Below are 18,921 nucleotides of genomic sequence, written 5' to 3'. Positions count from 1 at the left end.
TCATTACCTGGATAATATATTGTATTAATTTTAAAATATGTAAAAATAATTATGTGGTTTTTTAAAGGGTAATAAAATACCAGGATAATATTATATTGTATTAATTTTAAAATATGTAAAAAAAAATAATGTGATTTTTAGTAATAAAATAATATGTTTTATTAATATTAGTATTTATGATATAATTTTGTTTGAGTGAAATGAATACAGTACCTACACAAAAAAAAAAAAATAATAAAATATTGTAGAGTGTTATAGTCGAATATGGAAGAACGTTCTACGTGCGTTCCAAATAACATTAAAAAAAAATGTATAATACAGTTTTCGTTTTTAGTTGTTCCTGAACATTTACGAATTGCTACATAGCACGTTATTCCCGCCCACCCTTCAAATATCGCAACTAAGTTGCTAACTATCACTACGTTATCAAAATGGATAGCTTATTGACCGACTTTTGAACGTGCATTATAAAAGCGAGCCCGGTCTCGTTTTTCTCGCATAACAAAATTGGCACCAATAATTGAAACGCGTAAACACACTCACACTAAACCGGTCAAAATTCGCGTTCCTTCGTATGACGCACTTTAATCAATTGCAACCAAACTTTTTTAAATTCGGTCATACAGTCCGCAAAAGAAATGTTGATGTATGATAATTATGTTGTGTACAAAACAAAACCTATCTATTGTTTAATCTTTATCAATAATTATTATTATAACAAAATGGTTTTATTTTTTTCTTTCTATATATTTTTAAATTTTTATCATTGGGCCCCCATTATGGGTTGGGGCCCCGGGCCCGTGTGTTTAACACACGCAACACACCCGGTTATTGCGACACTGACTGATGATAGATATGTTATCAATTATCATATTATATGAGTCATCATTTATAATGCACATCATAAGGATTAACAACTACTAACGCTGCAGAACGACTAACGTTCTAAACGCCATTCGAACTAAAATCCCCTAATATCGCGTAAATCGTAAGTCATCAATCACCATTCCTAATAATCCATTGAGAAGACTAAAACTAAAAAGAAATGGTCAGAAAAAAAGTTTTCCCATCACTCACGTCCGTCATCAAGCTATCCATATTTTCTATAGCACCTTGATTATTATTGTTTTCATATTTACTATTACTATACAAATACATTAAATAGATTCTAAATGGACCACTTATTCAATCTCAACAAAATTAATAAATAAATAAAAGTATAAGATATGAATTACCTACATACTATATAATTATATAATATATAGATTTAACTATTAATCAATGAAATTTAAAATAATATCACGTTATTACGCCAGTAACTTACAATATTGTACTCGAACCAGCTGCTGTCAAGGCTCCATATACTCCACGCGATCTGCTATGGTCATCTTGTTGGTCACCCCCAAGTGCGTACCTATATAGTAAATTGTCTATTTCTCCATTTGGATAATCATTCCAAAACAAAAAAATAATAATAATACCCGTGACAGTAAAACGGTCCCCACGCATAATAATATGCGTATTTTATAGATATAACATAAAATATATTATGGATAATTTATACACACGGAAACCGTTAATAATGCGAGCGCTCACGACCCCGTCGGGAAATCATGTTTAGGTCTGCGTTATTTTGCATATTAAAATTGTATGTACCTATCTATACCTAACCTACCTACCAGATATATATACGACCGTAAATGGAGGTAAAAACTACGAGGCAGTAAACGCCATGAAAATCACTCAAATTATTTTTCTTTTGTGATTATATGGTACCGATCACGCCAAACGGGAGTTATATCGACGATGAGCCAACGATATACTACACGTCGTATAATAGGTGTAATGGTGTATATTATGTACGTATATAATATTGGTAGGTTCAATGCAAATAGGAGTTTTATATTTGTATATTATAGTTTTATGGGATTCGTGCTAACGTTTCGATGATGCCAATACATGATATACCTATAGGTACAGTAATAATGTAATATAATTTGTATACGCTGTTATCGAGTTTACCTTAGGGCTAAAAAGCACCACTACTTTGATTTTTTTTTACAACCGTTTTAGAAAATTAGTAAGTATCCGGTTAGCAATTATTTGTAAAACAAAATTAGACATTTATAACCAAAATCTTGGCCATCCACGTAAGCTCGCGCCCCGCATATACATTATATATAAATAGTAATTCTGTGGGGGGGGGGAAGATAATTTATAAAATAACTATATATTTATAAACTTGATGAAAATAAATTATGTGTTTGTAAACCAAAATATTAAGTAGGTATAATGTAAAATAATAAGAAACATTTTTGTTTTACTTTAATCAAAACAGAGTTAACAATGTAGTTGTAAAATACGATCGTGTCTGCATCAAGTACATAAATATTTTAAAAAATACCTAAAAAATAAAAATATGAGGAATTAAACATTTTAAATTTTAGAACTTGTGATCAAAAAATAGTTTGATTTTGTAGTTATAAGTTTGAGCAGTAATAGTGGCGATGAGGAATGAGTTTTAGATGATTATATTGGTTTAATAATTATGTTGACACAAGACACCAATAAACAATAAACATACTATATTCAAATGTAACATGTAAATATACGTACCTATGTTTTGTGTGTTATATAGTTTATAAGTGTGAAAGTATCACCCACGACTTGTATAGGCCAGTATTATACATAATAGCTATTTTATATATTATGTACTATAGCTGTCCCACCCAGTGTTGCCCGTACCAAAGATTTGTATTTTTATAGATATATATTTTGTAAACTAAGTTATGTAATGAACTAATTGGAAAAATTCTTCAAGTAGATTTTTTTCATTCGGATTTTAAAAAAGCTGCACATTTAGCTACAACGCAAACATTTCCTAACTGTCAGTTAATAACATGTACATTTCATTTGGGCCAAAGTTGGTATAGGCAAATAGTAAAACATAAAAACTTATCGAAAGCGTATTTAATTAAAGATTCTGAAGTCGGATTGTGACTCAAATTTTTTTTTGGTCTATCATTTTTGCCACCAGCCGAAGTAGGAGATGCATTTACTGAGTTGTTATCAATTATGCCAGCTGACAATGAATGTGTACAATTTGCCGATTATGTAATCATTTCATTCTCACTTTAATAAACAATTTTACACACCACACCCTCATGCACATCAAGTTATTGCAGTATTATTAGAAATCCAAACTGAAAATATGATTAAAATCAATTCCATTTCAAAAAATATCCCCAACGCTCAACGAAAAGAAACTATAAAAAAAAATAGTTTGTGCAAGAAACATGGAATAAATATGAAAGAGGGAACATTAGCCAATTAGAATACATAAAATGTTTAGGTTTAAAATATCAGGCTAATAAATTACTTTAAACTGTACTATAATTATATTAGATGTAATTTTATTTATAATTGTTGACTTATTATTAATTATTTATGTGTTAAATTATGATTTTTGGCTGTTGATTCCTTATATTTTATATGATTTTTGACCAATTATTTATATTTTATATGATTTTTGACCAATTATTTATATTTATATGATTTTTGACTGTAAATTACTTATATTTTATATGATTTTTGACTCATTATTAGTAATTATTCACATTTTATATGATTTTGTTTAATTAATTGTTGAGTGTATATTATAAGCATTTTCATACCGGTATTTTTAATTGAATTATTCTCGCCCAAACGGTATATAGTTATTCGCCCAAACGGACTATATTTTTGGTCGATTCGCCCAAACGGTCTACGCCCATTATGATCAATGGCAAACAATTAAATAAACAATAAAAATTATTTTTTTGTAAGCTGAAAAAATTATGTGAGAGCTACCCACCCCTTAGCTACCAATTTGCTATAGGGGTTGAAAAATAAACTATAAACACCCTCTAAGTTGCAAAGAGTTTTTGAGCCTTATAGATGGATTTCAATTATTTAGTTGGAAATTCCATAAGAATCACCATAAATATAATAACAATCACCCGAAGAACATTAAAAATTATTATTTAAAAAATAAATATTATTTTAATACATTCATGGCCAATATACGGATTGTGACGTACCTAGGTACTACAAAAAATAAATCAATATGAAAATTTGTCATACAAAAATTACACTTACTAAAATAGTATACTATGGTATCCTATATCAGCGAGTATTCCTATGATAGTTTGTATATATAATCAGTCACTCAGCCCAGCGAAAAGAAACGGTTTCTACATTCACTTATCAGAGCACTGTATTTTGTGTTAAAATTGACGGTCGAGTACTCGTCCCGGGTAAATGTGGCTATACAGTTAGGTTACTTAAGTCTAATGTATAAAACAATATTATAACGCAATCTGGTGTAGGCAGGTATTGTCAGCATTCAAATTTGGGGCAATGCCATGCCATTCGCTGTAAGACAGACTTTTCAGTTATTATTTAATTTTTTAGACAAATGACTGAATGACTGATGACAGTGCCCTAACTACGCCAATTTGGGCCCCCTCCCTTACTCTTGAAAATTGATAAATTAATCTATCGACTATTGTAAAATTAATTTTTCCAAATTTGAAAACATATTTTAGAGTTTTGAGTTTTTACTCATACAAAATAAGGTTAACATAATTACAACGCGTTGGTACCTATGAATTTACAAATAAATAAATGTAATAATTTGTAACCTTTTTTATTCATTTTAAATATAAATAATTATCAAATAACAAAAAAATTGAACATACCATACATTAACTTTCATTTAGAAACTAAAAAATAAATACTGTACTCACTTAAAAAAATTATGGCAATCATTTATTTATTATTTTATAAATTTAATAATTCAAATAAATGAAGGGTGGGCGGGAATAACGTGCTATGTAACATTTTTTTCAATTTTCATGTTTTCGCGGAATAACGTGCTATGAAGCAATCTCGATATATTTTAAGAATCGAAAAATTCGCAGAATGTTTTTATCGTACACAATCATCGTGTATATACTTCGAAACCGGCGATTAGTTGACTATTAAAACGTGCTATGTGTGTTAAGCGTTTACTATTCACAGTAAGTCAACGCGACGCGAGACGTGCGAATATCACGATTGTGTTACCAATTTAACTATGACAAGTCTAAATAATTTATCTACTAGTGATGTTAACCGTTTAAGTGATGGACAAAAACGGAAAATCAATATGACAGATTGGAAAAATGTAAAAAACAAAACTCTTCGAAATAGTGGGAAGGAATATACATCTCAGAGTAAAAAGCTTGTACCAGCTAAAACACCTCCAACCGTGGTTAGTAAAAATGTTATGAATGTAGTAAAATAAACATAATGTTGAAAAATATTTTATACACATTTTTAAAAATTTTAGGATCAAGTTTGTGACCAGAGTTCATGTCCTTGGCAAGGTTGTGCAACAATGACTTTAGCAAGAAAACTTTTATTATTTGACGAATTTTATAAGTTAACGTATGATGAACAATCAGCTTTTTTGTATAAGTGTATAAAAGTAAATGCTTCTGTGAGAAGACGACCAGGAAAAACAGATGCTACATCACGACGATTTTGTTCATTTAAATATTACATAGATGATTTACAGGTATGCAAAAATACTCTTTTAAATACGTTTTGTATTACAAGAAGACGTGTTATGACGCTACAAGATAAAATTAAATTAGGTATTATTACACCTAGGGATAACCGTGGAAAACATTTAAATAGACCTCATATAATATAGTTTGTATATATAATCAGTCACTCAGCCCAGCGAAAAGAAACGGTTTCTACATTCACTTATCAGAGCACTGTATTTTGTGTTAAAATTGACGGTCGAGTACTCGTCCCGGGTAAATGTGGCTATACAGTTAGGTTACTTAAGTCTAATGTATAAAACAATATTATAACGCAATCTGGTGTAGGCAGGTATTGTCAGCATTCAAATTTGGGGCTATGCCATGCCAAAAATAAAAAATATAGCGTAATACAGGTGTATCTTGGTTTTGGTGTACGACAGTTTACAAACTAGTAGAAACTGTAGTAAAAATTGGCTTGGTGTACCTCGCTTTGTGAACTAATTTGACCAAGATTGATAATTTGCCTGTGGCACCTGATATTAATTGAACGTGGATCAAACCACTCTCTAAACTTTCCTAAAATCTCCAAGAACAATTTGAAAATTTCACAAAATTGGTTACCTAAGTATTTTTTGAGTAACTATATTACCTACAAACAATTCTCATATTAGTTTTAAGATTTAATTTCTTTATTTAAAACCATAAACGTGACATTTCGCCTTTTACTTCATCTGCCCAAGTAACCAATGGCAACCATCTATAAACAAAAAATGACAGAGTAAATCTCGAAATCGCTTTTTGAGCACCTCTCCGGGTTGGACCTACCTGGTCCAATTGTAAATCTAAACCATCCAGGGACCCACTCAAACACATACAAACAATTTCATCAATATCGGTCCAGCCATTTAGGAGGAGTTCAAATAGGTACACACGCACAGAAGAATTATATAATATAATATAGTAAACATGACAGAACTGAAAAAACTGAACTGCAGTGGCTATTTTATTATAATTTGCCGATGAATATCGGAGAACACAAGTGCGTAAAAAAATCTTTCTTGGATAAAAAAAAAATATAAAATTACAATTTGTACGAATCATGGTGGCGAGACCAATACGCATAACATAATGTTATAGCTTTTTCGCTCTACAGCAGATTGTAAAATCAATATTGTTCGTACAGCCGCCGAAGAGTATTGGCATCGAAATATATATACATATAAAATAATATGCAGCTCAGTGTGTCTATATGAGAAAAAACACAAACACACACACACCCAATAACGATATTGTGTTATTTGAGATTTTTAATATAATATACATGTCGTAGGAAAAGTAGAAAACAATATATTTTATGAAATATTTAAATGTAGGTATAACAATAAATATAATAAATAATGCCCCATGTATACGCAAATCATCACAATCTATAGGCCGTTGAAATTATGTATTCAATGACTAATTAAATTGTATTTATCTTAATCGAGTTAGAATAGTTGTTAATAATAAATTGTCATTATATAATATATTAAACACATTTTGAAGTAAAAAAAAATTATTGTATATTACAAGACAACTTGCATTTTTTATGCAACACAAATACACAATACCTACCTAGCTGTGAACTGACAATTGTTATACTGCAGGTGTTTGGTGTATCGATAGGGGGAAAATATACAAAATCAAATACCGCGGTATAGGTGATCGGCCGATTACTGACCTAATAAATGTGTGGGATCACCGTATATTTAATAATTTAGGTACCTACATATTATAATTATAGTTTTTTAGATTCTGAGCGGAGCGAGGAAGCTAGTGGTTTTACAATAATGGTGTTTATTTATTTATTTATTTTTTTTTTTATATCCTGTGTACAAAATTTCTACCAGATGGAGTGCTTCAATTTCAACAGTACCTTATCTTTTAGCAAATTGGATCAAGATGGTAATTTGAAGAGGTCATTTTTCGATTTCCTCAATAGTTATTTAATTCCACAGGAAAAACTACTGACAAATTACGAAAAACCGCTTAAAATGGGATTTTAATTTCTAACGATTTGTGTATCACCGTAGCAACGAATAAAAAATTATAATATTATAATATTAATTCTACTTCAAGGCTATAATAAATAATAAAAATTTAAAAAATCCAGACTGATAGCCTCCCCACAAATATCCCTTATTGTTTAATACCCCTATAAGCCCTCTACGAGTTGTTTTTAATAAATAGTTTTGTTAGCCCCCCCCCAGAATTTTAACCCTAGTAGCGCCTATGTAAACCGCCTCAGAATCGTTTTTCTCTTGTACAATGATATTATATCATTGAATTCAAGTTCAATACAATCCATTATACATTGTCCTACTTGTAACCTACTGTACAGCAGAGCGATATCCACTTACCCACTTTTTTATATTTTAACATAATATTATCCATAGTAATTAAATCTTAAATACTTTTTTTAAACTTTTTGTTTTAAATCATGACGATTAAAAATCATCTATATCTTATCAAACATTATAACAATAATATATTGTAGTATATTTTGTATATTGTTAATCTATATCTTCTGCTGTACGTGTGTTTATACTTTTATAGACGCGAGAAAATTGTGTCACCGGAATGCGTTTATTTAAATTGTATCTTCAGACATAACCTTATAACGATAATAATATATGTATGTACGGTTTCAAGTTATTTATAACGAATAGATGTCACGATTGTGAATAATATTAGAATATAATATTGTCACAAAAACCGTTAACCGAAACACGTTAAGCATAAACCTCGTTTAACAGAAAACATATACAGCAGATAAAATGTGACGAAAATGAAATCTATTATTTAGTATAATGTTAAAATTATCGCGTTTCCTGCGTTTAGAGAGAAATATTAGAAACCCTAAACTATTGCATTCAATAGCTTCGTGGGATAATACCTACGTAGCTGCAACGAATTATTATAGGTTAAAAATTAATGTCAATTAATCGATGTTTGTGATACATAAAGATTTGGTATTTGCGCACATAAAGCACTGATATAAGAGTCCAGAGTTACTAGATATTAGTAATAAACTGAAAAAATAGTATTCGAGGATTACATTGTATAATTCACCACTTATATAATAATTGTTGTCAATAATATTATATCGTACAAGAGATATATTTTTTTAAACATTTTATTTGTATAATTTACCACTTCATATATTTTGTATTATTGTTGTAAATAATCTCGTGTAAGACAATAACATTATTATATTTTTATAGGTCGAAAGACGTTATTCAAACTTATTTTATGAATACGAATATAGTATTGGACCACTGACTAAAACAAAAAAAAATCCACTCAGATTACCAAATGTTTTTTTCGATCTTTTTGTGTGCAGCGTGTATAACTGAAAATCTGTAATTTCCTATGCATACCTTTATTATACCATTTATCGTCGCCATTATCCGTCACATTAATACGTGAATATTATATGGAACGTTATTTCTATTCATAACGATATCGTTGTACCGATAAATACATTTAAAAATAATACCTAATAATAAAAATAATGTACACGAGCAAATATTTTTTATGTCTACGACACGTATGAAAATATATTTATGGCATTACAACAACAACAACGACAGTATTTCTGGTTGAGAAATGGTGTTGGTGGTATGGGATAGCAAGTCATATCTCTTCGCCGGCCTCACCGTCGCCCTCGGTGGAGTCCATGCCAACCTCCTCGTAATCCTTCTCTAGCGCCGCCAGGTCCTCCCTGGCCTCGGAAAACTCGCCCTCCTCCATGCCCTCACCAACGTACCAGTGGACGAACGCCCGTTTCGCGTACATGAGGTCAAATTTGTGATCGAGCCGGGCCCATGCCTCGGCAATAGCTGTGGTATTGGATAACATGCAAACGGCCCGCTGGACCTTGGCCAGGTCACCGCCCGGCACCACGGTAGGTGGCTGGTAGTTGATACCCACCTTGAACCCAGTAGGGCACCAGTCGACGAACACGATGGTCCGCTTGGTCTTGATGGTGGCGATTGCGGCGTTCACGTCCTTGGGCACCACGTCGCCGCGGTACAGCATGCAACACGCCATGTACTTGCCGTGCCGTGGGTCACACTTGACCATCTGGTTTGCCGGTTCGAAGCAAGCGTTGGTAATCTCGGCCACGGACAGTTGCTCGTGGTACGCCTTCTCGGCCGATATGACCGGTGCGTACGTGGCCAGCGGGAAGTGTATGCGTGGGTATGGCACCAGGTTCGTCTGGAACTCGGTCAGGTCGACGTTCAGCGCGCCGTCGAATCGCAGCGACGCCGTAATGGATGACACGATCTGCCCGATCAGCCTATTCAGATTCGTGTACGTGGGCCGCTCGATGTCCAAGTTCCGCCGGCATATGTCGTAGATGGCTTCGTTATCCACCATGAACGCACAGTCAGAATGTTCGAGCGTGGTATGCGTAGTCAGTACCGAGTTGTATGGTTCCACGACGGCCGTCGATACCTGTGATATAATATTGTGACATTAAAAAATGCATGCGGTTGATATTCTATCATGAATGCTAATTAAAAATATATTGTTTAATCATCTCGTCGTAAGTAGGTACGCTGGTGGTGGTGGTGGCCGCTGAAATTTGGGGAGGTTTTAAGAACACGCTCTCCATGCCCAGCGACAAGTTGAGTTCGTCTCTAAAATACTATAGTTTTAAGGACCCAGTTTTTTACCCACAGATTCATTGAGTATAATATTGTTTTATGATTGGGAAAAAAAAATAATTCTATTTGTAGATAAACGGTGAGAAAAAATTTTACAAACGATGTTTTTTTAACCAAATCGAAGTAATATTATAATTATACGATAAACACGCTCGTGGTTTATAGGTTGAAAAACTCGGTACTCACTTGAGGCGCTGGGTAAATGGCAAATTCCAGTTTGCTCTTTTTTCCGTAATCGGAACTGAGCCGTTCCATGAGCAATGACGCGAAACCGGAACCGGTGCCGCCGCCAAACGAGTGGAATATCAAAAATCCTTGAAGCCCGGTGCACTGATCGGCCAACTTCCTGATCCGGTCCAGCACTAGGTCGACGATCTCCTTGCCGATTGTGTAATGGCCGCGGGCATAATTGTTGGCCGCGTCTTCCTTGCCGGTGATCAGTTGCTCCGGGTGGAATAGCTGTCTGTACGTTCCAGTTCTCACTTCGTCTGCGCAAACGTATAATAATATCATTCACTCCGCGAAAAATACATAAATCCTTTTTTTAATATTCATTAAATTTATGTACTTCGTAAAAATACACGAACTATGTAACAATAGCTTAGTTTTAATTACATTTTTCGTGATTATTTTTCTCGTCACAAATAGTTATTTCCTAATTTTGGCTACCTAGTGCAGATATTAATATTTTAATGTTAAAAATTAAAAAATATTATGAAAAATGCACATCTACTAATATGATACATTTTACAGTGTACTAATTGTCCTACTTTTTTTCGCTACTCCTACTGACCATCTATAAACTATCAAACGTTAAATTGCTTAAATTGGAAAAAAAACTAAATAAAAACCCGTCACCCGTGCAGAAATGTCCTCTTTTGAAATAATAAGTAGAAATAATTTGAACGAAAAAAAATGTACGCTTACCAACGACGGTCGGTTCGAGATCTATGAACACGGCCCGGGGGACGTGTTTTCCAGCGCCGGTTTCGCTGAAAAACGTGTTGAAACTGTCGTCTCCGCTGCCCACAGACTTGTCGGACGGCATCTGTCCGTCCGGTTGGATACCATGCTCCAGACAGTACAGTTCCCAGCACGCATTGCCGATCTGGACGCCAGCTTGTCCTACATGTACGGATATACATTCACGCTGAAAAAAAATAAACACAAAATTAAGTTTGATGTAAATAGCATTATACCACGATCCACGCGATTCGTTTCGTTCTCAATATTATTCAGGTATAAGTGTCGCGGAAACGAAATGATTCTAAGACGAAATGGCCAACGATTCGATCACCGTTGAACCATTATATTATACGATGTAATTATTGTAATAATTATTATTTATTATAGCCGAGCCCGTTCGCCTTGCGGCGCCGCAGCCGACGGATTTGCGTTACCACCGCCGCGCCGTCGATCATTAAATTTAACGATGGGTACATCTACCAATTAGTATATAATTAAGTACCTATACTGTTATATCATGTTACGATATTATGTCTATATTAATTAATCAAATTAGGATAATATTGTGTTGTTGTACTTACCATGATTGAAATAAATTTTAGAACAAATCCAATTTAACAACGAAACGACTAAATGAGTAATACAGAAACGTTCGCGAGATTAATGAAAACGCGTTATTTGAAACCAAAAAGTAATTAAACGAAAACGGTTGTCAAGGAAATATACAACGATTTTAAAAACATACTATAGATTGATTATTAATAGCCAATAGTGTTATACGGAATTAATTTATATTTTCAATAATTTAAAACAAATGCCGTCGTACCGCGAGATTATGACATTTTTAAATATGACTTGAGTGTAAAATTATTGTCGAATCCTAGTGGTACGAACATAATATTTTATTCCTGTATACATTGTGGGGCTATACGTCATAAAATATGATATATATATGATAATAAGTATTATTATTGTACAAATAAATTGTGTACAATAATATATTAAAAAGCTTTGACAGATATTGCAATGTTGAGAAATTAATTATGTATACCTATACCAATAATTAATTTTATTGACATAAAAATAACATCGTTACAAAATATTTAATAATCTAGAAAATATCTTAAAAGTACGGCCTTTTAAGTTATTTTTAATACAAATTGTTTTTCCGTGAAGCGTAAAAAATAATAATATTTATCAATTAAAATATAGATATTAAAAATAATTTAATTAAATAACGTATTTAAATAATTAACGGAATTTTCGTTAATAATTACCATTTAATAAATTTATCTTAATAATTGAATTGTTTAATATTTAAACGATAACAATTAACTAACCTGCAGGTTGTAATTTGAATTGAGTATTGCGAGAACTTTTATAACTTTTTAAACTAAAACATTTTTCATTATTTTGAAATAAATAATTACTGATATAAATTCAGATTTTAAGTGAATTGAATCTATTGATTTATATTTTTATTCTACGTAATACCAAAAATAATTAAATGTACAAGGACAAAAAATTATTTGGTATATTTAAATAATTAATTGTTTTTAGTTGACTGAACAAATAAAATAAAATTATGACTTAAGGAGAAATTATTTTTAAAAAAGTTCAAGATTAATTTAAGAGAAAATTAAAACTATTGAATTGATTGAACAATATGTAAAAGTGTAAATCCAATTCATTTTTACAGACATATTAAATGTTCTAATGTCATACCTAAATTTATTTTAGATGTAAAATTGTTAAATATTAATTGTAATTAAAATATTATCGAGATAGAAAAAAAATGAAATCGGATTAATTAAAATGCTAACTCTAACATTAAAAAAATCCGATATAATACCGATATTATTTTGAGTACTTAATTTTATTTATTTAAAATATTATGAACGTTATACTTAATTTAAATTATTTTAAGACACAGTGAATGAATAGGTAATTATAAAAAGAGATATTTGTAATTCGAAAATAAAAAAGTATAAAAAATATATAGCGGTAGTTATAATACGGTTTTGCGAATAATGCATAATTACGATAGAATAAGAAAATTACTCACCATTTTGTTTGATTTTTTTGTGAAACGGTTACAAAAAGAAAATTAACGAAGGAAATCAAAACGAAATACGTGCGAACAATTATTACAGAAAAATGTAACGGAAAGTATATGATACGTATGCTGACGTTACGACGTTCGTACAAATAATGAATTTATGTTCCAAACGACGGCGGTCGCTAGGTAGCCGTTGCTGCGAGAAAATTCTATTGAATTCTATAAAGCCACGTCACACTCATCGATGGATACAACGGATTATAATATTGCAGTATTTTCAAGGAATATCGATATCGCCGCCGCTAGCTTATTGCAGTAATATTTAATTAGCACGGCCAATAGTAGGTTTTTAAATTCCCCCGACAGGACGCGCGTGTTTACGGATGTCAGTGGTGTAGTCGGCATTTTGCGTTGGGGGGGGGGGGAGGTGTGATAATTTGTTATATTATATTAACGAAGAGGCTTATAGAATCCTTCATACGTTTTGTATGCTGATGCAATGTGTATATAACATTTTGGAATTTTGCACTTTTGCAGCCACCTTCGTATACAAATTACAGTTTTAAAACACGGTTACGTCTCGCGTAGTCGTGGGGGTGTTTGTTGTTTAAACCCCCTCCCAGTTGTATTTAAATATTAAATTAAAGCACACCCTTTAAAAAATCCTGGATACGCGCTTGTCTTATAGGTCTTATTGTCGTATTACGTACACCTCAAAACGCTAAAAACATTATTAAATATTCATGAAATTTCGGAAAGGCCCTTGTCGATTTACGGCACTTACGGAGGCTATCCACCATCCACGAGATTCAGTGGCGGTCAAACGGAATGGGGGGGGAAGGGTGACCATGAACTTTATTTTCAATGTTTAAGATTTGATAATCATAAATTATATTTTTAATAATCAAATAGTGTATGTTAAAAAATCAGACCCCCTCCGTGACAAAATCATTTGACCAATAGGTACGAAAAATACGATATAGTAGTTATATTCTGTTTACATCAACCTTGGTTATTAATCCGTGTGTTATCTTCACTAATCTAATGTTTTTATCTTAAGTTAACTTATTCAATTGTATTTTTAAACCATTTAATATCTATAGCAATAATTATTATAATATTTAAATCATAACTTTATGATGTTTAGCATCAGTATGCACAATATATTTTTATTACAATGGAACGTCCTTGGCTATAAAGTAGCCAGTAGGTAATAATGTTATTTAACAAAATATGTTAAGCTTGAACTAAATATACAAACATTAAATATTTTGCTATACAGATATTTTAATTAATTTAATTTTAACTCTTAAATACATTATTACTTTAATTACTTTATTTATTGTTTTTATTATTAATTAAAATGACACACTTATTCTATTTTGACATATACTGTCAAGTAATCAAGCGCGATGTCATTATGACAATGAAAAAACGCTATCAGCACAAATATTAGGCAAATGTTTGAATTACCTATATATAGTAAAGGTTGTATGATTGGATTAAAAAAATTTACGGGACTTTTTTTGTTATCCTTACACATAGGTAATCATAATATGACAACAGTACTGAGTTTGCAAATTTGGCGACCCGCGTCGAATATTATTTATTTCCGCATTTAGTTTTAGGTTAATATCTAGGAAATCTTAAAATTTAAAACAGTAGGTACACCTAAGTCATAACTAATAATTAATCATAATCATTATAATACAATCTTTAAATCTTACGTGTACGGTTTAAGTACATTATTTTAGAAAATGTAATTTTATAACCTTATATTACTTTGGAACTTATCTAGAATTATTAAGAATTATAATATAGGTAGGTATGCTAGATAAGAATTCTATTTTCAGTCTAGTTTAATATATATCAGTTAAGTTTTATTATGTATACTTATATAGATACATTAGGTTATAGGTACTTAAGTTATTCAATATAAAATATACCTTAGAAAGGGCGCCCAGGAATTGGGCCACAATTAACCTTTTTTCAAAAAGGTATACGGTGATTGGGCCACTGTTAAACTAATATGTCATATATAAATTTTAAGTGATTACGAAACTTTAATCGAAGCGACCATGTATCTTATCAAAAGATAATAAAATTATATAGAATTATCAGGGGCTGCCATATTCCCGTCAAATTAAATTGATAAAAATAGCTAAGATTATAAAGATTATAGAACGTCGTGATCGTTTAGTTGATTGCAAACTATGCGATCCACGTTTAGTATTATATGCTGGTTCGGTAATATACGAGTACAATGGAATTATTGGAATTTATAACGTCGGAGAGAGGAAAAAAATTATAAATTTTTAATAATTATAAATTTTCTTTTGCTCACGAGAGTCAATGTGACAAAACTCGTTGGCGATGTGCCAAAAAAACATGTACAGCAAAAATATATACAATTTCCACCAATTTACAAAGGGGTACGTACATCAAAACTGTTAATTTTTGTCATATAGTTGTCGCTATTTTTTTATTTAATAGATGAATCAGACTTAGAACATAATCATGACGAAGAGACAAAACAAATTGTGCGTCAAGTTATAAGGACTACCATAAAAAGAAAAGCGATCGAAGATACTTCGGTAAGACCATCCAAAATTGTTATATCCGAAATTGAGAACTGCACATCAGTAAATACTGATTTACTTTTATTAAAAGATATAAATCAATTACGCGATAATGTATATCGAGCTCGCTGACAAATATTACCTATACTGCCAAAAAATATTAATGAAGTACATGACTATTTAGAAACGATTGATTTGATTACCAACACAAAAAAGGAAAACTTTTTATTAATAAATAATAAAACTGACCATATTATTAATTTTTCCACGATTACAAATTTAAATTTTCTATGTTCGTTAGAATCTATTTATGTTGACGGCACTTTTGAATACTGTGCAAAGCATTTTAATCAATTATTCTCTATTCATGGATATAAAGATAACTCATATGTGCCTTTAGTATTTAGTCTACTTCAAGACAAGCAAAAGAAACTTATATAAAATCAATTACCCTTTATTGCTCTGATCATGGCTTACAATTTAAGCCAACACAAGTAACTGTCGATTTTGAACAAGGACTCCAAGAAGGAATTAAGCATACATGGGCTGACATAAAAATTGTAGGTTGTAGATTTCACCTAGTGCAATCATGGAGGTGAAAAATTCAGTCAGTAGGCTTAAGTAAAGAATAAAAAGATAAGACTTCTGAAATAGGTAAATGGCTAGGATATATATTTGGAATTCCATTTTTAAATCCAGAAGAAGTAGGTAACTGCTTTGCAATGGATTTTATAAGTGAGATACCACAGAACGATAAATTAACAACATTTTCAGATTATATTTTTGACACTTATATTAGTGACGATGCTATTATCCCTCCGCATATATGGGCGTTACGTTCTGAATCTGTAACTCGAACTACAAATGCCGTCGAGTCCTTTCATTCACATTTCAAAAACAATTTGTATATGTCACATCCAAATATTCATAATTTTGTAAATGTTTTATTGGGGGTTCAATCCGAAGTTTATATTAAAATTAGAAGCATAGGTTAAAAGCAAGAAAACGAACTTTGATTCGAAAAAAATATATTTTTAATGAAATTCAAAATTATAAAGAAGGGAAAAAGAATAGATTTGAATTTGTAAAATCAGTATCACATTATTTAAAAAAAATAATTGTATTTTTATGTACTTATAAAAAAAAAATATTCTTATTATATTATTATTTGACTAATTATTGTATTGATAAATCTGAATGTGTTATTATTTTAAAAGATTAGTGTATATTATAGAGAAAAATATTATTATTATTAGTTAATAAACATTATATATTTGTATATTTTTATGCTGTACATTTATGGCCCAATCTCCGGGGGTACACTTTAAAAAAATAGATTTAATTTGTGGCCCAATCCCCAGGTAGTAAAATGTAAACAAATATATTATACGAAGCAGGTAGATAAAATGTGGCCCAATTACCGACTGCCCCTTAGAAATACAAGAAGTTAGAAGTACAAAATTATCACCGATTATATTATATCTAGTAAGAATCAACCACGAGTTTTAAAGTTTATAACGGCAGAGGGACATAAACTATATATTACGACATTACGTCCTAGATTATCAACAAGTTAAACAAATGCTTAATTTAAAATGTATGAATGAGTGGTTACTGGTTAGATACTATTCTATGGTTCTCTAAGGCCATTGGCCAACCCAACTTGTTATTGTTTGAGACACATATTGTTTTACATTACCTGAGAGCTACAACTAGGCGTTCTTCTGTAGATATTGGTTCTCTAAAAGTAGTTAGCTGTTTCTCGATTTCTTTGTATATAATACCAAGCAATTGGTCAAAAAATTCGCTATTCATGCGAAAATACAAATAGAACCGTTTAGGGTCTTTTCTGAGTTGGGGCATCAGTGTGTGATATTCACCGTACGTTTTTCGCTCTACATTTATTTGATTGACCCATAATCTTTTATCACCTATAGAAATGAATTATATTTAATTACTATAGTTAGGTAATAAGTACCATAATTATACAAAATATCTTATTAAAATGACTTACGAAGTATCACCATTTTCCAATAAAGCTGTTAAAGCAAAAAATTCTTCATCTGACGAACTGGAGTCTGAATACATCATAAATGTATATTTTAATAATAATACATAACTTTGGCATAAGTGACAAGTATAATTACACAAGTGACAAGTGTTTAAGTTGTATCGCATACGAAGCCCAGAACACCACAGCCACCTGAGGTACTACAGTGTTTCATTACATTGCTAAGAACCGGGCATATCGCTATGCCGATGTTTATTTTTGTAACCTTAATAGACAATCGGCTAATATAAGTAGTGGGAATTAATCATTGATAAATGATTATTTACCTAAAATTGTACTAAACGATTGGTAAGTATGTATTTATAAATATTTTTAAAAAGTTCTGTTTGTTTTAAATACAAAAAAAGAGCACTTTATTAAAATTGTAAGACAAACTAAAAATATTGACAATACAATTATTTTCGAGGATTCTTACATTGACATCTAATATTATTAATTTATTATAATTTTTTGATATAGAGTTTCTTTACAATTAATAATAGGACAATTAGGACATTAGGTACACATATGTTAAGAGGATGTCAGCGCACTATTTGTTTTCTCTCTCTGACCCACGCACAACATAGACAAAACGCATTTGCGCATTTTAGATTAAAATCACTCATTACAAAAAATATAGAAAATAATATTTTAGAGGGAATGACATATCGGTTTTATATTTTATTGTTATTTGGCTTTGTATTCGACTTTCAAAATAAACAAAAAAATGTTGTAAATTGAAATTATGTTTAAATTGTTTTGAAACAATATTTAGAGAAGTCGATATGTCATTCCCTCAAAAATATTATTCTCTATCTTTTTTGTAATGAATGATTTTACTCTAAGATTACTTAAAAACATAGAAAAAACGATTCTGCGAAAATGCATTTTGTCTATGTTGCGTGTGGGCTAGAGAGAGAAAACAAATAGTGCGCTAACATCCTCTTAAGACTTGTATTGTAGGCACATTTACAGAAAAATT

General features: G+C 31.1%; 1 protein-coding gene and 1 pseudogene across 1 annotated transcript; one reads left to right on the top strand and one right to left on the bottom strand.

The window, feature by feature from the left end:
- The first annotated feature begins 5,033 nt into the window (after window positions 1-5,033).
- LOC132950165 (uncharacterized) lies at window positions 5,034-5,737 on the top strand (annotated as a pseudogene).
- A 3,435-nt stretch (window positions 5,738-9,172) lies between these two features.
- LOC132934941 (tubulin alpha-1 chain-like) lies at window positions 9,173-13,453 on the bottom strand. The gene is made up of 4 exons (XM_061001366.1): window positions 13,317-13,453; window positions 11,213-11,435; window positions 10,472-10,773; window positions 9,173-10,073 (listed from the first exon to the last, which is right to left on the bottom strand). Exons 1-4 carry the CDS (start codon window positions 13,317-13,319, stop codon window positions 9,249-9,251), a joined length of 1,353 nt encoding a protein of 450 aa, XP_060857349.1. The 5' UTR covers window positions 13,320-13,453; the 3' UTR covers window positions 9,173-9,248.
- Window positions 13,454-18,921: the final 5,468 nt, after the last annotated feature.

The sequence above is a fragment of the Metopolophium dirhodum genome, chromosome 1 (assembly GCF_019925205.1).
Source record: "Metopolophium dirhodum isolate CAU chromosome 1, ASM1992520v1, whole genome shotgun sequence".
Taxonomy (NCBI): Eukaryota; Metazoa; Arthropoda; class Insecta; order Hemiptera; family Aphididae; genus Metopolophium; species Metopolophium dirhodum.
The sequence above is the reverse complement of the archived record's forward strand: the minus strand, read 5'-3'. Positions and strand labels throughout refer to the sequence as shown.